We start from the raw sequence: 20968 nt of genomic DNA, 5'->3' as shown, positions 1-20968 counted from the left end.
TGCAAAATCACAGCTGCCGCAAACAAGGGTGCTTGCATCTGTCTGTTTGCATTTATCTAGCACTCCAGCACAATGTAATTACATGACGTGCTGTAATGCTGTCATTTTTAGGGTTCTAACAAGCTTACCACAAACATACAGTGGTGAAATTTAAATTTCATCCAGGCCTAGTCAAATTGTAACAGTGATAATGTTCATGAGTAGCTCAGGGTGATATTCATTGACCAAAAGTAGCTCCTGCTATAGAAAAGGTTGGAGACCCCTGCCCTAAATGATGTCCATGAAGCATGGCCCACCCATTGAGTAGATCCTGCTGGTAGCTGGGGGGGGAAGGGGGTATGGGTGAGTATGAGACAGACTGGTGTGTTAAGAAATTGGGAGAGTATTTTAAAATTGTGGTTGACATGCTACTAACTTCGACACAGGTTTTTCTAGGTCTTTCAGAGGGAGATGTCATCTATAAATCATGTGGCTGAAGTATAACTTTATGACTTCCAGTACTTGCATACATGCTCCTGTGTATGGGAAGTTTCCTTTAATATGGGGTTGATAAGTTAAAAGGCTTTGGGTAAATATACAACAGAAGATTTGAAATGGCATTTGAAACGTGGAGTTTCCCTTGACTTGGGGTTGACTAATCGGTATATTTATAACTGAGGATGGCAGATATAGAATTAAAAAAGATTTTGCTGCTCGGGAAACTTGGGACTTATCAATGAATACCCACACAAAGGAATTATATTGATTGGAGTTGTTTAGCCCTGAAGAAGCGACTGTGTCGTGAAACACGTGTTGGCTGTGGTTATGTTATATATGTACAACAAGAATAAAATCATATGCGTTGATGGAAAAGAGCTGATAAACTATTATTTTCTGTCTGGCTTTATTTTAATACCAGGAGCCGTGAGTAGACACTAAACTAAAGACAGATTCTAGAAAATTACTGTATATTATGAATATATGAGGCAAACTTTTTAATTACAAAAAGCGTGTACACTTGGCCTGTTTTCTATAGAGAGAACCATTGTTTGAGATTTATGATATCTATTTCAGTATGAGAAGTAGAATGGGCAATATTAAAACAATGGTGTTTTAATGCTTCCATACATTACAAAATTGCTACTTGTTGTTGAATAACACTTTGATTATTGTCTGAGGAATGTTGGTTTTCTCTATTAGTATACCTATGTGTTTAAAATAACATTGCAATGAATTTGGTATTCATGGAATATAATTTGCCTTTCTTTATCACATAATGTAGTCAACCCGGCTGCATCATGTTGCTGAATTCCACCCGCCCCAAGTGCAGGTCCCCAAAGCATGGGAAGAGGCACCAGGCTGAGCACAGAAGTATCCTGCACACTGAATGAAATTCACATACTGGTATGTATTTACTACTCTATTCTGCCTCATCCATCTTAAAATTGTAACGTAGACCGTATTGCACACGAGTAATATTGACTAGCTTGCTGCACTCAAGCGAAATTTCAGGACTTCAATATAGCAAATTTCATGCTATTTTTATAAACTTTGCAAGCTGTATGGAGATCCCAAAGGTTTAAAATTGTGGGAGAAACCTTACAACTAAACATTGGTTTTGATAAAGAAATTCTCTGGCAAAAGCTTCACCTTCGAGCAAATTTGAATGAAGTTCGCAATCTTCACAATTGAACGACAACTTCACGAAGTTGTGGTCTTCACATAAGTTTGGCAGCTGCATTGTAATTCCACCTCACCACAGTCCATGTCACATATTCTAACACAAATTATTGTCTACTGACTCAGGAAATGTTTTTGCTTGGGTAAAAGGAGACCTACTAGTTGGGAAGAATATTGCGTTGTTAGAGTGGAGACCAGTGCGGGAAGTTGTTCTCCAAATTTACAGCTCTACAAATATGACACACCCTGAAACACACAGCAAAAAGAATCTAACACAAAGCAGAATGGTTATAAAATATTTCACAAACAATATGACACATGGCATAATCAATATGCCATGTAAAGGAGGAAGGAAGCACACTGTCTCAGATCTCCGTTCGCTCAGATGCATCATGGTAAGTCAGTGCATGGTACCACAAACTTGAGTAAAAGCCTTTAGTTTTCACCATGGTTGGTGCAGCCAGTGCTGTGTATCTCTAGACATGTGTTTTTGAATTGTTGTCCTTCTTCAGTAGAGAGTAACAAGTTGTTTGAGAGGGGCTGGAAATGCTGCTCCCAATCTTTCCAGGTGTATGAACCACTCAACGAGCGCAGCTGCATCAAACAGAGCCGGGGTGACTACTGCTGCAGCCAATCAGAAGTCACTACTAGAAGTTTGGGGTAAAAAAGCAGTCACTTTCCAAAGTCACCTTCGCATCAAAATTTACCTTAAATCCGATTTCAGAAATAAGTCAGATTTAATGTAACAATTAGCTTGATACCTTGAAGTACTATGGGGCAGATGTATCAAAGGGTTTTCCCCATTCTATGTCTATGGGAAAATGTGTTCGTACATATGGCCCTATATTTGGTGCTTTCAATGTAGCACTGTGTGGGCTATTAAACCTCCATGCTAGCCAACTTGCTACAGTGACAATGCCAGTGTTGAGATTTTACTGTCAAGACATGTAAAGTTTACATTTCATATGTCCTTATTTTTAATACCTTGCGCCCAGCCTTAAGGGCTACTAAGGCTTGCCTTAAGAGTGACTCATAAATATTAAAAAGGAAGGTCTGGACTTGGCAAAAGGGTTCTTTTCCCATGTGGAGTTGGCAGTTCACAAGCTGTCCAACCAGGCTCCAATGGCAGAACTAGCGCCATGGTGACATGTAATTTACAGCCCCAGGTACCCTTTGTAGCATCTGCTAGGGACTTACAGGTGATCTACATATACCGGGACTAGTGAATTGAACCTACCCTGTGAGGGGTCCAGATCACATGCATTGGGGCCTGCTCAGCAAGGACCAGTGCACTTCAGAGTCAAAACACCACCAGCAGCATCAGTCCAAAAACTAGGGGTGAGGGGGCGGTCATGCAAAAAGATCCCTTTCCTTCCACCTAGGATGGGCACCTTCATGGTAAAAGTGCCCACAATGTGGTAATAATCACCCTCATAATGCTAGTGCAAGCATTGTGCAGTAATGGGCACCACCATGCCATGAATGCCCAACATATGACGGCAAAGGGTCATTGTTTGCTGCCACCTTTTATAATGTGTGAGTTTATGGCCACCGTCTGCCAGGCACATGTTGCTCTCCACTGCTAAGGGAAGAGGTCCTCACTGATATGAGACTGTTGTCATTGGATGGGAAAGCGCAGTTTACAAGGAACATTAAATATGGGCCAGTTTAAGGCTTGAAATGTTGAGCGAGGGCATAAGGTATGTCTGAATAGAAGGGGAGAGTTCTTGGGTTCTAAACAGCTAATAAAGTAAGAACTGCCAGGAAAAGCCATCTGGTCCATTGTAAGAGCATTTCCATTTTGTTAATCACTTGTAGCAAAATAGCTCACTGAGGTCTATGCGTCTTATGCAGACAATAGAAGGCAGAATAAGCACTTCATCCTTCTAAGGTTAATACATTGAGAACATTTGTATGGTACATTAGTAACACCTGTTAATACATCACAGGCACTGGCCAAAGCCGATAGGTCAGCCTTGCATTTTGGTTCCTGGAAAAAAATAATGAAAACATGCCTGATGCAGCTAAAAATATATTAAGATGATTATCTATAAGCTAATAATTTATTGAGTAGTGGCTCATAGGCCTTTTGCCATGTAAAACAGTTCCTTATTTATGGAGTGCTTTGGACCTGTGATGACATCACAGGAAGTGAGATCACATAACCGCACCTGTGGTGACAAGTGATATCATGTGATACTTAACCATGATGACATCACAGGAAGCGATATTACCAAAAGGTAAAAGTATAAGTGCAGAATAATCAGTATGTATAGGAGTTACAACTCTTTTTTAGCTTTTACACATATAGCACCAGGGCTGCTACCATGTCAAGAATGCAACAAACACATACCTATGGGCAATCATAATTTGCCAAACAACCATGAATGCTACACAAATACAATCCAGTGTCCACTTATAGCTCTCAATGCCATCCATATCTCGACGTGATTAGACAATTAGAAGGTTAACCAGGCCACATAGATCAGGACAGCATCACTTGTAGCAGTGCAGCCAATCATAGTCATGGGAGAGGCCCAGCAGAGGCAGCAGCAGCGACCCTCCTCGCCACATAATGCAGATAACGAAGGACAGTGACACTGCAAACCACCATGGGATGGACTTATTGAGGCCGGATCTGGCTTCACCCCAGAGAAAAAGCCTTTACTATCGCTCTTTGATCCCATAGCTGCAGCATCCCGCTGTGGATTGTGACGTCTGTGGGGGAGGGTTTGGCCATATTCATTAAGTGCTATTGTAAATTGACTTACATTTTGTGCTGGGCTCTGTCAGTTTTGTTCAGATTATAAGCACTCTTATCGTTAGATAATACCTAGGCTAGTCTTTTCATTTTTTAACTGAATTTCTTTTGTTTCCAATACTCATTTTTCATAATTATGATATTTATTTTTTACTTTGCAGACGGTATTTTTTTAAAAACGCGTTCCTTGATAAAATACAGTCTTGGTCATTTTGCGGTTACACATAAAGGAAATGGCTATGCCATGTTCCAGTGGCATTGCAGTGCATTCGAAACTATTATATATAGTTATTGTAAGATATTATTTATATATTTCAGTTATGGTTTGTGCTTTTGTGCTCACCTATAGTTTTCTAACTAAGGTATCTTTATCTACTAAAGAATTACAAATATATTTTCACAGATCAGTATCTACAATCAAAATGTGGTTGTTCTACTTTCAGCAGGTGGATGGAAGATGTTAGACCTGGCAGCTCTTGCCATGGTTTCCCTGTACTTTTTGCTTCTGATCTCCTGTTTTTGGATCCTGTGCTGTAATTCTTTTTTGCTGGTTTTGATACTCTGGGCACTTTACCACTGCTAACCAGTGCTAAAGTGCAAGTGCTCTCTGTAAAAATGGTATTGGTAATTGGCTTTTCCATGATTGGCATATCTGATTTACTAGTACGTCCCTAGTATAGTGAACTAGAGGTGCCCAGGGCCTGTAAATCAAATTCTACTAGTGGGCCTGCACCACTGATTGTGCCACCCAGATGAGTAGCTCTGAAAACATGTCTCAGACTTGCCACTGTAGTGTCTGTGTGTCCAGGGTTTCACTGACAGTTCGACCAGGCAAGTTTACACACTTGCCAGGCCCAAACCTTCCCTTTTACTGCATGTAAGTTACCCCTAAGGTAGGCCGAAGGTAGCCCATGGGCACGGTAGAGTGTATTTTAAAAGGTAAGACATGTACTGGTGTGTTTTATATGTCATGATAGTGAAATACTGCCAAACTAGTTTTTCACTATTGCAAGGCCTATCTCCTCCATAGGTTAACATGGGGATTGCCTAGAAATACCTTCTAAGTGTAAATTTCAATTGGGAGCAGATAGAGATCTGGAGTTTGGGGTCTCTGAACTCCTAACAATTTAAAAATACATCTTTTAGTGACGTTGGTTTTTAGATTGTAAGTTTGCAAATACCACTTTTAGAAAGTGGTAATTTTCTTGCTTAACCATTCTGTGCTTCTGCCTGGCTGCTGAAAACACATCTGGGTCAGACTGACAGTTGGGCTGTTTGTGAATTCCCTCTAGACAGTGACACAAAGGGAGCAGGGGTGTGTCCTGCTTTTTCTGATGAGTCTTCCTGGGCTAGAGTGGGAGGGAGGAACTGACACCTGCACTTGAAACAGCTGTGCCTGTCCCCTGACAATACAGTCTCCAACTCCCTGGTGTGTGCCTGGGGCAGAGCAAGGAGGAGGCAAGGTCTTGGGCACTACAAAGACTTTCCTCTGAAGTTTGCGGACTTCAAAGGCAGAAAGGGGTATAAGTATTGGACCCAAAGCTCCAGACTTTTAGATTGCTCATGGATCAAGAGGAACCTCTGCCAAGGAGAAGATCTTGATGCCTGAGGAGGACATGCCACTCTGCCTGTTGCTTTGCTTGCCTGCTGCTGCTACTGCTTCTGCCTTGGGAGTGAAAGGACTGGATTTTGCTTTCTGAAATCCTCCTTCTCCAAGGACTTGTACTGAGCTTGCCCCCTGTTCTGAAGTCTCAGGGCCATCAAAGACTTAATCTGCCAGCACCTGGGCTCTCTTGCTGAGACCCCTGTTCTGCCCAGTGGTGCCATATCAGGTCCCTGGGCCCTTGAAAGGAGAAGCTGGTACCCCCAAAGTGAAAATCCACACACCAGAGCTGAGCACAAGAAAATCGATTTAGCACCCGCACTGTGCTGTAAAATCGACGCAGCACCTGCATTGCAGCCCCGTAAAAACTATGTAGCACCTGCCTCGCAGCTGCTGAAATCAACACGTCGCCTGCTCAGCGTGGATTAATCATTGCAGTGTATCTGGATTGTAGGAAGCTGACTCTGTATATACTATATCAAAGTGAGATATAGGGCCTGATTCTAACTTTGGAGGACGGTGTTAAACCGTCCCAAAAGTGGCGGATATACCACCTACCGTATTACGAGTTCCATAGGATATAATGGACTCGTAATACGGTAGGTGGTATATCCGCCACTTTTGGGACGGTTTAACACCGTCCTCCAAAGTTAGAATCAGGCCCTTAGTCTGCACAGAGTCCAGGGGTTCCCCAGGGGTTTAACAGAGGCTAAAGTAGATAATACTAATACTTTCATTTGTGGTAGTGTGGTCGTGGAGTTACGCTTATGAGAGGGTAGTGTAAAGCATTTGTTGTACACACACAGTCAACAAATGAAGCACATGCTCAATGACTAACCCCAGGCCAATTGATTGTATATAGCAAAAATATATTTTGTTACTTTATTACTAGAACCTTAAGAACTTGCTGCAGGTAAGTACAGTCGTAAGTAGGTATCAAGCATATGTATCAAATGTACGTAGTTTGGCTTTAGCAGATAAAGTAGTTTACAAGTATGTAGCAATTTTCCATAGGAGTACATAGAGTCCGGGAGGGAAATTATTAGCACATAAAACAGGTACAAGACATACGATTCCAGTCTTCAGGATTTAGGATGTCCACAGGTCAAAATTTAGGATGACCCCAAAAGTGCACCACCAGCAACACAGGGCCAGCTTGGTGCAGAGGTCAAAGTTGGTGCTGGATTTAGAAAGGGATCCTCTTGAAATTGGGGGCACTGGGAAACAGATCTGCTGGCAGGTAAGTACTCTGGGGGGTTTTGGTGAGCGCCGGGGAGGCCACGGGTTAGCACCAAACACACACCCTAACCGGCAGAGGGACGGTCAGGTGCACGGTGCAAAAACAACATCAGCCTCCCAATGCTTTTTAATAGGGGAATTGCGGGGGTCACAAGGATGCTGCAGGCTGGGTCCAGGTGGTTGCTTCCAAAAAATCAAAGGCTGGACAAGGAGAAGGGCCGCCTGCTGAACGTCGTTCGACCCTTGGTCAGATTCCTCAAGGCTAGGGGGCTCCGGGTGAACCTTTCAACAAGTCCATTGGTTTGTGGATGGTATGGTGTGGTGAACTTGTAAGTCACCCCACACTCATTCAACATGTGTTTTAGGTAAGCTGACATGAAGCTGGCACCTCTGTCAGACACCACCTCCTTAGGAAAACTTACCCTGGTAAAGATACCAATAAGGGCTTTGGCTACTGCAGGAGCCGTAGTAGACCTAAGGGGAATTGCTTCAGGATACCTGGTAGCATGATCCCCCCACTACCAGCATATACTGGTTTCCTGAGGCTGTGGGTGGTTCGAGTGGACCTGCTATGTCCACACCAACCTTTTGAAAGGGAATTTCAACCACTGGTAGTGGAATTAGGGGTGTCTTTGGGTGTCTACCTGCCTTACCATTGGCTTGGCAGGTGACACAGGAGCTGCAAAACTCCTTCACCTTCTGGGACATGTTGGGCCAGTCGAAATAGCTGATAACTATTCCATGTTTTTGTTTGGCCCAGATGCCCAGCTAGGGGGATATCATGTGCTAAAGTGAGAATGAATTCCCTAAACTGCTGAGGCACTACCACTCTCCTGGTTGCACCAGGTTTGGGGTCTTTGGCCTCAGTGTAATGGAGTCCTTCCTCCCAATAGACCCTGTGTGAGCCACTGACATCTCCATTTTCCTCTGCAGCTGCTTGCTGCCTCTGGCCTTAAAGAGTGGGACAGGTTCTCTGTATCTGGAACAGCTGGTCCCTAGAGGGTCCCTTTGGCCCAAGAGCTCTACCTGATAAGGATCAAGCTCAATGGACTCAGTTCCCTCAGAGGATGTTAAGACTTCTTCCTGAGAAGAGGAGCCTTGTGCTTGTTGCTGTACTGAAGCTGGTCTCACAGTCTTCTTGCCTTTACTCTTGGAAGGTTGGGCCATTATTCCAGGCTCCAACACTTCTTTTTCACCCTGTGCTCAACTCTGTGCTCTAGTCTTTACACACACCATCTCAGGGATTCCCAGCAAGGCTGCATGGGTTTTGAGTTCTACCTCAGTCCAAGCAGAGGAATCCAGATCATTCCCTAGCAGACATTCTACTGGGATTACAGAAGAGACCACTACCTCTTTCAGGCCAGTAACACCTCCCAAGTCTAAGGTCACCATAGCCATGGGATGAACCTTAGTCACATTGTCAGCATTGGTGACTGGATAAGTTTGTCCAGCCAAATACTTTCCTGCGGAAAACACTTTTTCTGTCACCATGGTGACACTGGCACCTGTATCCCTCAGGGCTTCTACTTTTTTCCCTTTAATTAAGGGATGCTGTCTGTATTTGTTTATGTTAGGGGGCCAGACAGCAAGAGTGGCAACATCTACCCCACCCTCAGAGACTAAAGTAGCTTCAGTGTGAACCCTAATTTGCTCTGAGCACGCTGTTGAATTCACCTGGAGACTGGATATACCAGTGCTAACTGGTGCAGTGCTAGGGCATTCATTTTGGGACAGACCAAGTCTCCAGTCTGATGTTCATTCTTCTTACAGTTGAAAAGTCAGGCCTTTTTGGAATCAAAGTTTTTACCCATGTGAAGATTGTGAAGAGGCTCGGGCCCACCCTCCTGAGCAGGTTTTTGGCGCCCTTGGGAAGGCTCTTTACTTTTATCCTTAAATGTCTCAGCACCCTTCCCCTGGGGAGGCTTCGTAACCCCTTTCTTTTGATCACCCCAACTAGAAGTCTTAGTTATCCTATTCTTGACCCAATGGTTTGCCTTCTTTCCCAATTTGTGGGGAGAAAGTGGACATTGGCCTACCAGATACTGATGCAACTTGTCATTGAAGCAGTTACTTAAAATATGTTCTTTCATAAATAAATTATAAAGCCCATCATAGTCATGCACTCCACTGCCAGTTACCCAACCATATAGTGTACTCACTGTGTTTTCTACAAAATCAACCCAGGACTGGATCAAGGTTTTGTGAGCCCTCTGAACCTAATTCTGTACTCTTCAGTGGTGAATCCAAAGCCCTCAATCAGGGTAGCCTTCATGTGGTCATAGGATTCAGCATCTGCACCAGTGAGTGTGAGGAGTCTATCCCTACATTTACCAGTGAACAGTTCACAAAGGAGAGCTCCACAATGAGATTTGTTTTGTTTTCTGGTTGCACAAGCATTCTCAAAGGCTGTGAACCACTTAGTGATGTCATCACTTTCCTCATTAAGTAGGGACAATCCCTTTGGGGATTTTAGGGGTATCAGAGTACTCTCTGTCCCTAGCACTTGTATTGCTGCCACCGTTAATGGGTGTTAAGCCCATTTCTGGTCTCTCCCTTCCTATAGCCAGGAGCTGTCTCTCCAAGGCTAATCTTTTGGCCATCCTTGCTGTTAGAAATGGGGTTTTTGGTTGGCAGTCAGGTTACCCTCTGTCCAAGCAAAAGCCCTCACTCTAGTCAGGGTAAGTCACACACTATCCAAGATTATCCTGTGCCCACCCTCTGGTAGCTTGGCACGAGCAGTCAGGCTTAACTTAGAAGGCAATGTGTAAAGTATTTGTGCAATAAATCATACAATACCACCATATAGCACCACAAAAATACACCACACAGTGTTTAGAAAAATATATAATATTTATCAGGATAATTGTAGGTCAAAAAGAATAAAGTTGCAATGGAAAATTGTAGAAATATCACAGTACAGTGATATAAAGTGTCTTAAGTCTTTAGAATGTAAACAAAGTCTCTTTTAAGCACAAGTACCTGGTTGGGAGTGGAAAAATCTCCTCAGAGGGCCACAAGAGAAGAGGTGCGTGGAAAAAGGGTGTGTGCGTCGATTTCTCCCCAGCACACACGGACTTGCGTCGTTATTTTCCACGCGGGGAAGTCGGCGTCGTTTTCCGGCGCTCGGACAGTCTCTTTCTGTGGATCGCGGGGATTACCAGATGTCCCGGGTCTGTGCGTGGATTTTCCTGCTTGTTCTCCGGCTGTGCGTCGGTCTGCGGGGTTGCGCGTCGAAATTATGATCTCACGGCAGGCGTTGCGTCGATTTCTCCTCTGGATGTCGATCTGCGGGGCTGCGCGTTGAAATTACGATCTCACGGCAGGCGTCGCGTCGATTTCTCCTCTAGAGGTCGGGCGGCGTTGTCCTTGCGAGGCCGTGCGTCGGGTTTTCGATCATCCCAAGAGCGTCGCGTTGATCAGCGTCGGTGTGCGGCGTTTTTCTCACCGCGGAACCAGCGGTGCGTTGAAATTTTCAGCGCACGGAGCGTCCAAGTAAAAGAGAGAAGTCTTTTTGGCCCTGAGACTTCAGGGAACAGGAGGCAAGCTCTATCCAAGCCCTTGGAGAGCACTTTCACAGCCAGACAAGAGTTCAACAAGGCAGCAGGGCAACAGCAAGGCAGCAGTCCTTTGTAGAAAGCAGACAGGTGAGTCCTTTGAGCAGCCAGGCAGTTCTTCTTGGCAGGATGTAGTTTCTGGTTCAGGTTTCTTCTCCAGCAAGTGTCTGATGAGGTAGGGCAGAGGCCCTGTTTTATACCCAAATGTGCCTTTGAAGTGGGGGAGACTTCAAAGAGTGGCTAAGAAGTGCACCAGGTCCCCTTTCAGTTTAATCCTGTCTGCCAGGATCCCAGTAGGGGGTGTGGCAGTCCTTTGTGTGAGAGCAGGCCCTCCACCCTCCCAGCCCAGGAAGACCCATTCAAAATGCAGATGTATGCAAGTGAGGCTGAGTACCCTGTGTTTGGGGTGTGTCTGAGTGAATGCACAAGCTGTCAACCAAGCCCAGCCAGACGTGGATTGTAAGGCACAGAAGGATTTAAGTGCAAAGAAATGCTCACTTTCTAAAAGTGGCATTTCTAGAATAGTAATATTAAATCCGACTTCACCAGTCAGTAGGACTTTGTATTACCATTCTGGCCATACTAAATATGACCTTCCTGCTCCTTTCAGATCAGCAGCTGCCACTTCAACAGTGTATGAGGGCAGCCCTAATGTTAGCCTATGAAGGGAGCAGGCCTCACAGTAGTGTGAAAACGAATTTAGGAGTTTTACACTACCAGGACATATAACTACACAGGTACATGTCCTGCCTTTTACCTACACAGCACCCTGCCCTAGGGGTTACCTAGGGCACACATTAAGGGTGACTTATATGTAGAAAAAGGGGAGTTCTAGGCTTGGCAAGTACTTTTAAATGCCAAGTCGAGGTGGCAGTGAAACTGCACACACAGGCCTTGCAATGGCAGGCCTGAGACCAGAAAAAGGGGCTACTTAAGTGGGTGGCACAACCAGTGCTGCAGGCCCACTAGTAGCATTTAATTTACCAGCCCTATGCACATAAAGTGCACCTTACTAGGGACTTATAAGTAAATTAATAGTCCAATCAGGTATGATTCAAGGTTACCATGTTTTAAGGGAGAGAGCATATGCACTTTAGCACTGGATAGCAGTGGTAAAGTGCGCAGAGTCTATAAACCAGCAAAAACAGTGTCCAAAAAGTGGAGGGAGGCAGGCAAAAAGTTAGGGGTGACTACCCTAAGGCTGTCAGGTCTAACATGTGTCCCCCTTAGCTGAAAGTGGGGAGAGCTACCCGACCTCCTGGGAGCTCTCATCGCTAAGGCGGAAGTACCTGGAGAGACCATCAGCATTGGCGTGGTCAACCCCTGGGCGATGTTCCACCGTAAAGTCCATCCCCTGTAGGGAAATGGACCACCTCAAGAGTTTTGGATTCTCACCCCTCATCTGCATGAGCCATCTGAGGGGCCTGTGGTCTGTCTGAACCCGGAAGTGAGTCCCAAACAGGTAGGGTCTTAGCTTCTTCAGTGCCCAGACCACAGCAAAAGCTTCTCGTTCAATAGCACTCCACCTCTGTTCCCGTGGTAATAGCCTTCTGGTAATAAAGACTACCGGTTGATCTCTGCCCTCCTCATTTAGCTGTGCTAGGACTGCCCCTATGCCATGCTCTGAAGTGTCTGTCTGCACGATAAATTCCTGGGAGTAGTCAGGGGCCATGAGTACGGGGGCCGTGCACATGGCTTCCTTCAGGGCTTCAAAGGCTTTCTGACAAGCCTCTGTCCAATTCACCAACCTAGGTTGTTTCTTGGAAGTGAGTTCTGTCAAGGGTGTTACAATGGTACCATAGCCCTTGACAAATCGGCGGTAGTATCCTGTGAGGCCTAGAAAGGCTCTCACCTCAGTCTGCGTTCGGGGTGGTTGCCAGGCCTTGATAGTTTCAATCTTGGCCTGGAGTGGCTGCACCTTGCCACCACCCACTAGGTGTCCCAAGTACACCACGGAACCCTGCCCAATCTGGCACTTACTGGCCTTGATGGTCAGGCCTGCCTGTTGCAGGGCCTGAAGCACCTCCTTGAGGTGAAGCAGGTGTTCCTCCCAGCTGGAACTGTAGACAGCTATGTCATCCAGGTAGGCTGCACAGAAGGCATCCTTGCCAGCTAGGACCCCGTTAACCAACCGTTGGAAGGTAGCGGGGGCATTTTTCAACCCAAACGGCATCACCCGGAACTGTTAATGGCCATCTGGGGTTGAAAATGCGGATCTTTTCTTGGCCCCCTCAGTTAGGGCGATCTGCCAGTACCCTGAAGTAAGATCAAACGTACTGAGGAACTTGGCAGCGCCTAGCCTGTCCACGAGCTCATCAGCTCGGGGGATGGGGTGAGCATCAGTCCGTGTGACTGAGTTGAGACCCCGGTAGTCCACACAGAACCGGAGTTCTGGCTTCGCACCTGGGGCAGTAGCCTTAGGGACCAATACCACTGGGCTGGCCCAGGGACTACTGGATTTCTCAATAACCCCTAGAGTCAACATCTTGGAGACCTCCTCCTTGATGCTGGCCTTCACCTTATCCGACAACCTGTAAATTTTGTTTTTCACAGGGAGACTGTCACCAGTGTCAATATCATGAACACAGAGGTGGGTCAGTCCAGGAGAAAGGGAGAACAGGGGGGAGAACTGCTCCAACAGCTCATAGCAGTCTCCTTTCTGATTTAGAGTCAGGGAGTCAGACAGAATGACCCCGCTTACTGACCCATCACCTTCTTGGGCAGAGAGGAGGTCGGGGAGAGGTTCACTCTCCTCTTCGGTTCCTTCATCTGTGACCAGAAGCATGTTGTTCTCCGACCTCTCAAAATGAGCTTTTAGTCGGTTCACATGGATCACCCTTAGGGGATTCCTAGGGGTTTTGAGGTCCACTAGGTAAGTGGCCTCCCCTTTCCGCTCCTTTATTTCAAATGGGCCAGACCAGCGGTCCTGGAGAGCTCTGGGCTCTACTGGCTCCATTACCCACACTTTGTCTCCAGGTTGAAACTCTACCAGGGTGGCCTTCTGATCATACCATTGTTTCATCACCTCTTGACTGGCCTCAAGGTTATCTTGGGCTTCTTGCCAGAAGCGGGTCATCTGGTTGCGGAGGGCCAACATATAGCTGACCACATCCTGAGGGGGTGTCTTTGGAGCTTTCTCCAATCCCTCCTGGACAATGCTTAAGGGTCCCCTGACAGGGTACCCGTAGAGAAGTTCAAAGGGACTGAACCCTACCCCTCTCTGGGGGACCTCTCTGTAAGCAAAGAGAAGGCATGGTAAGAGGACGTCCCACTTACGCCTCATGGCCTCAGGGAAGCCACCAATCATGCCTTTCAGGGTCTTGTTGAATCTCTCCACAAGACCATTCGACTGGGGGTGATAGGGTGTGGTGAACTTGTAAGTTACACCACACGCATCCCACAGAGACTTCATGTATGCAGACATGAAGTTAGTGCCTCTGTCAGACACTATTTCCTTGGGGAATCCCACACGGGTAAATATCCCCATCAGGGTTCTGGCCACCACCTGTGCAGTTACTGTCCTCAGAGGGATTGCCTCTGGGTAACGGGTGGCATGGTCCACCAAAACCAGGATGAACCTGTTGCCTAAGGCAGTTTTGGGGTCCAAGGGACCAACAATGTCGATGCCCACCCTTTCAAAGGGGGTGCCAACGACAGGAAGTGGAATTAGGGGGGTTTTAACCCTTTTTCCTTCTTTACCACTGGCCTGGCAGGTAGGACAGGATCTGCAGAACTTGTCTGAGTGTGTCCTCATTTTGGGCCAATAAAAGTGGGTGACAAGCCTGTTAAAGGTCTTGCCCTGCCCCAAATGTCCTGCCAGGGGAATGTCGTGAGCCAGACCCAGTAGGAAGGTTCGGTAACATTGGGGGACCACCAGCATACGTGCTGCCCCAAAGCCCGGAACCTTAGGCTCACTGTAGAGGAGGTCATTCTCCCAATATAGGTGGTGATCGCCAGAGGCGTCGCCTGCTGCCTGGTTTGAGGCTTGTTTCCTCAAACCTTCCAGAGTGGGACATTCTTTCTGCGCCTTGCAGAATTCCTCCCTGGTGGGTCCACCCTCAACTTGCCAGCCAGCAAGCTCAGGTAAGTCACCTAGGGCGGCAATGTCTTCCCCAGTTGGCTCGGGAGCCTCCTCCTCAGGAGCCCCGTCAGCCACTGTGGGAACAGCTGGGGCCGGTTTCCCGCACCCCTGGTCCCTCCCCCTGGCAGCTCTCTGGGCCATCGTTCCAGGCTCCAGATGCCCTTGACTTCCCTCTCGTTCAGCCATGGACCGTGTGGTCATGCAGACCCACTCAGGTAACCCTAATATCTCCAGGTGAGACCTGAGCTCCACTTCTTTCCAAGCAGTGTGCTCAAGGTCATTGCCTAACAGACAATCTACAGGCATGGCAGGACTCACAGCTACTTTCAGAGTACCAGAGACCCCCCCCCCCCCACTCAAAGGGAACCAGAGCCACCGGTAGGTGACTCTCGCGATTGTCAGCGACTCTAACCTGGTGGAATGTATTAGGTACTATCTGCTCTGTTGACACCAGCTGACTCTTGATAGTAGTCATACTGGCTCCTGTGTCACGCAGAGCCTCCACCCTCTGCCCATCAATGGTGACCCACTGCCGGTACTTGGAAGTATTTCTGGGCATGTGGGCCTTGGGCACCATTTCTCCTTCTCCCAGGGACACTAGGGAAATCTCTACCTGCTCCCCAAAGCTAGTTGGGTCCATCTCCCCCCCAAGTGCTACACTAGTCAACCCAGGTGCCTGTCCGGTAGTGGACGGTGCCCTCTTGGGGCACTGTGGATCGCCTTTGTAGTGACCATACTGGTAACACTCCATGCATTTGGGGCTAGATTTCCCTGACTTGTCAAATGTCCCTGGCTTTTTCCCAAATTTGGAAAAGGAAGGGTTGCCACCCCCTCCCTGGGAATTCTTTTGGGGGCCTTTAGAGAGTTCCTTATCTGTAAGTTTATCTCCCCCCTCTTTCTTCTGTTGGGAACCCTGACCACCTTTGTGGGAGTCCCCCCCAGGTACCTTTTTGGACACTCTGGTGCTAACCCAGAGGTCCGCCTCCTCAGCAAGCTTCCTGGGATCAGTCAGCTTACTATCCACTAGGTGCTGGCGCAAATCTGTATAAGTAACATTAAGCATATGCTCTCTCAGAATCAAGTCATATAAACCTTTATAATCTGCTACTTTGTTGCCCCGCACCCATCCATTCAGTGCCTTACTGGAGAAATCAAAGAAATCTACCCATGTTTGTGTGGTTTGTTTGGTGCTGTCCCTGAACCTCTGACGGTATCCCTCAGGGGTCAGCCCAAACTTGGCAAGTAAAGTGGCTTTCTGAAGTGGGTATGTGTTTTGATCCGGTGGATCCAATGTGAGAAGTGTGTCCCTCCCCAATGGCGGCACATAACCCCACATAGCTACCCCCCATTGCCCTTCAGGAACCTCATGAGCCCTTAGTGCAACTTCATAAGCAGCTAACCATTTATCTATGTCATCTCCCACCAGAAAACTGGGCACCACATTTTTGGGTATACGAACCTTCTTTTCTCCAGCAGGTCCTGTCTGTATGCTGCCACCATTATTGCTGGATTCAGACTGTCTTGCCTTGATCTCCAGCTCCTTGAGACTCAGTTCATGAGCCAACAATAGTTTCTTTTCAGCCAAAGCTCTTTCAGCTTCCACTTGTTTGACTGCTCTTTCAGCTTCTTCTTGTTTGGCTGCCCTCTCAGCTTCTGCTTGAATTTGTTTGGCTGTTCTTTCAGCTTCAATCTGTTTGGCTGCTCTTTCAGCCTCAGCTTGTTTGGCTTCTCTCTCTGCCCTCCTCTCCTCCTGTTGAGCCTCAATTTTCAGTTTTGCCATTTGCAATTGGAACTCCCTTTCCTCTCTCCTTTCCTCTGCGGTCAGGCTTTGCATGGAGACACTGCTCCCTGGTCTGGAAGGGTGCACAATTGCAGTGGTAACACCATCTACCGATAGTGAAAATTCCTCTGAGGGACCATGTTCTGGCTCCTCTTCCTCATCATCCTCTAAATGGGCTTCTGCCCAGGCCCTCAGCGCCACTTGAAAGTCCTCCTTTCTGGAGGCCCCTTGGGTGGGTACCCTCAATGCCCTGCAGAATCCTCTTAGTTGTTTGACCGTATATGCATCCAACTGGACTAGGTCAAAGTCCCCTGTCTGAGACCCAGTCAGAGACATGTTGAGTGAGTATTTAGTTTTTGAAAATTGTCAGGAAAAGAATCGGGTTTTCAAAAAGAGATAAAAACCAAGTTGACCTTCAACTGTGGGTAGGTAGTGAAATACTTAGCTACTGTATGTCACTGCACAAATACAAGTCCTATCCTCACCGCTGATCACCAATGTTAGAAATGGGGTTTTTGGTTGGCAGCCAGGTTACCCTCTGTCCAAGCAAAAGCCCTCACTCTAGTCAGGGTAAGTCACACACTATCCAAGATTATCCTGTGCCCACCCTCTGGTAGCTTGGCACGAGCAGTCAGGCTTAACTTAGAAGGCAATGTGTAAAGTATTTGTGCAATAAATCATACAATACCACCATATAGCACCACAAAAATACACCACACAGTGTTTAGAAAAATATATAATATTTATCAGGATAATTGTAGGTCAAAAAGAATAAAGTTGCAATGGAAAATTGTAGAAATATCACAGTACAGTGATATAAAGTGTCTTAAGTCTTTAGAATGTAAACAAAGTCTCTTTTAAGCACAAGTACCTGGTTGGGAGTGGAAAAATCTCCTCAGAGGGCCACAAGAGAAGAGGTGCGTGGAAAAAGGGTGTGTGCGTCGATTTCTCCCCAGCACACACGGACTTGCGTCGTTATTTTCCACGCGGGGAAGTCGGCGTCGTTTTCCGGCGCTCGGACAGTCTCTTTCTGTGGATCGCGGGGATTACCAGATGTCCCGGGTCTGTGCGTGGATTTTCCTGCTTGTTCTCCGGCTGCGCGTCGGTCTGCGGGCCTGCGCGTAGAAATTATGATCTCACGGCAGGCGTCGCGTCGATTTCTCCTCTGGATGTCGATCTGCGGGGCTGCGCGTTGAAATTACGATCTCACGGCAGGCGTCGCGTCGATTTCTCCTCTAGAGGTCGGGCGGCGTTGTCCTTGCGAGGCCGTGCGTCGGGTTTTCGATCATCCCAAGAGCGTCGCGTTGATCAGCGTCGGTGTGCGGCGTTTTTCTCACCGCGGAACCAGCGGTGCGTTGAAATTTTCAGCGCACGGAGCGTCCAAGTAAAAGAGAGAAGTCTTTTTGGCCCTGAGACTTCAGGGAACAGGAGGCAAGCTCTATCCAAGCCCTTGGAGAGCACTTTCACAGCCAGACAAGAGTTCAACAAGGCAGCAGGGCAACAGCAAGGCAGCAGTCCTTTGTAGAAAGCAGACAGGTGAGTCCTTTGAGCAGCCAGGCAGTTCTTCTTGGCAGGATGTAGTTTCTGGTTCAGGTTTCTTCTCCAGCAAGTGTCTGATGAGGTAGGGCAGAGGCCCTGTTTTATACCCAAATGTGCCTTTGAAGTGGGGGAGACTTCAAAGAGTGGCTAAGAAGTGCACCAGGTCCCCTTTCAGTTTAATCCTGTCTGCCAGGGTCCCAGTAGGGGGTGTGGCAGTCCTTTGTGTGAGAGCAGGCCCTCCACCCTCCCAGCCCAGGAAGACCCATTCAAAATGCAGATGTATGCAAGTGAGGCTGAGTACCCTGTGTTTGGGGTGTGTCTGAGTGAATGCACAAGGAGCTGTCAACCAAGCCCAGCCAGACATGGATTGTAAGGCACAGAAGGATTTAAGTGCAAAGAAATGCTCACTTTCTAAAAGTGGCATTTCTAGAATAGTAATATTAAATCCGACTTCACCAGTCAGTAGGACTTTGTATTACCATTCTGGCCATACTAAATATGACCTTCCTGCTCCTTTCAGATCAGCAGCTGCCACTTCAACAGTGTATGAGGGCAGCCCTAATGTTAGCCTATGAAGGGAGCAGGCCTCACAGTAGTGTGAAAACGAATTTAGGAGTTTTACACTACCAGGACATATAACTACACAGGTACATGTCCTGCCTTTTACCTACACAGCACCCTGCCCTAGGGGTTACCTAGGGCACACATTAAGGGTGACTTATATGTAGAAAAAGGGGAGTTCTAGGCTTGGCAAGTACTTTTAAATGCCAAGTCGAGGTGGCAGTGAAACTGCACACACAGGCCTTGCAATGGCAGGCCTGAGACCAGAAAAAGGGGCTACTTAAGTGGGTGGCACAACCAGTGCTGCAGGCCCACTAGTAGCATTTAATTTACCAGCCCTATGCACATAAAGTGCACCTTACTAGGGACTTATAAGTAAATTAATAGTCCAATCAGGTATGATTCAAGGTTACCATGTTTTAAGGGAGAGAGCATATGCACTTTAGCACTGGTTAGCAGTGGTAAAGTGCGCAGAGTCTATAAACCAGCAAAAACAGTGTCCAAAAAGTGGAGGGAGGCAGGCAAAAAGTTAGGGGTGACTACCCTAAGGCTGTCAGGTCTAACACTTGCTAAAAGGAGGTCCTCTTCATTGAGGCTGCCCTCAATGTTCCCGATCCACACACTCACCCTTCCACCCCCATACACTCACACACCCGCAGACACGCACCACGCATACACCCAATCACTCACACTGGCATACATGCATTCATACACGGATACTTCCAGACATGCTCGCACACATTCTTACACACAATCATACCAGCAATGCATACACACACTCACTTCACCATTCTTACACGCATTCACTCACATGCATACAACCACGCAAACAACACAACACACACAGACTCATTCACACACACAATCACACATTCATGCACACACTCAGACACACACACATACAACAACCCCCACTCCCCTCCCCTGTTGGAAGCCCGACTTACCTTGTCGAGGAGGTCTTCTGGAAGAGAACGGGAAAGGGTGCTGCTTCCGCCAGCAGCGCCCGCCAGCAGAACACCGCCAGGCCATATGACAGGTCATGATACGGCTGGCGGCGTTCTACTGGGGTGGCGGTGCTGGTGGTAGCAGCGCCAGCTTACCACCGTCCACCAGTGTGATCACTGCCGGCTTTCCGCCCTTATTGTGGCAGACATCCAGCTGTGATTATAATATGGCAGACGGATGGTAGCCGCGTGACGGTATGTTGGCAGCCGTCACAGTGGCTGTAGGTGGTTTTTACCGCCAATGTTATAATCAGGGCCTTTGTGTTAAAACAACACACCCATTGATTTTTTTATGGATTAAGACTCTTTACTTTAAAAATTGATATCGCTTGTTGTATATGTTGGATTTTTGTCATTTTGTTCTTGTTTGATTTAGATAAATATTGGCTATTTTTCTAGATTGGTGTGGTGTTCTTTTGTAGTGTTTTCACTCTGTTACTGTGTGTGGTTGTACAAATACTTTACACATTGCCTCTGAGATAAGTCTGACTGCTTGTGCCAAGCTACTAAGGGAGTGAGCAGGTTTTTTTTTAGGTGTGTGACTCCCTTACCATGAGTAGAGTGAGGGTTTCTACTTGGACAGGGTATATACTGACTGCCAACGAGGACCCCATTTCTAGCAGGATACTTATTGGATACCCCATAAGGTGATGTGTTTTCAGTTTGTTGATTTGTCTCTGTTTCTTAGGGATGGATGACTTTTAACTTGTATCTTTTTTTTATGTATGGTTCTGTGCACACATCTAGTGATCTTCATACATATTTAATGTTGTTTTTTCTAATTAATATTGGTGGTGTTTCTGTTTCACAGTGGTTATTTGGTTTGTTTACATTCTTTTCTGTGCGGCACTATGGTTGCATAAGGTGTTGCTGATAATGGTTTATGTACTTTTTAGCTCTTATTTTCTTGGTAATACCCTTTTTCTTATTATTAATAATGATCTTTTGTTGTCATGATTTTGTTTATGTTCTTATAGCCCTGAGGAAGTCTGTTGTGTTTTGCACATAGTTTGATCCTGTTACCATCTAAGTCTATACATGCCTGTTATTTATGTTCTATCTTTGTTATATCTGTCATTTTTACTGTGGAATTGGTAATTGCTTTTCATGATGTCTATTTTGTAATAAATTGGTTCAAATCTTTTGTAACAATTTTGTTATTGGAATTAATGTTTTAGTGCTTCAGA

General features: G+C 46.6%; 1 protein-coding gene across 3 annotated transcripts in view; it reads left to right on the top strand.

The window, feature by feature from the left end:
* WDR73 (WD repeat domain 73) overlaps positions 1–20968 on the top strand; it is a 249654-nt gene that overhangs the window by 54823 nt on the left and 173863 nt on the right. For all 3 annotated transcript variants that reach the window (XM_069203819.1, XM_069203820.1, XM_069203821.1), the window contains exon 2: positions 1262–1383. In XM_069203819.1, coding sequence (XP_069059920.1) covers positions 1367–1383 — 17 coding nt within the window. In that variant the 5' untranslated portion in view covers positions 1262–1366. The remainder of the gene's footprint in view (positions 1–1261; positions 1384–20968) is intronic.

This window comes from Pleurodeles waltl, chromosome 8, assembly GCF_031143425.1.
Source record: "Pleurodeles waltl isolate 20211129_DDA chromosome 8, aPleWal1.hap1.20221129, whole genome shotgun sequence".
Lineage (NCBI taxonomy): Eukaryota > Metazoa > Chordata > Amphibia > Caudata > Salamandridae > Pleurodeles > Pleurodeles waltl.
The sequence above is the reverse complement of the archived record's forward strand: the minus strand, read 5'-3'. Positions and strand labels throughout refer to the sequence as shown.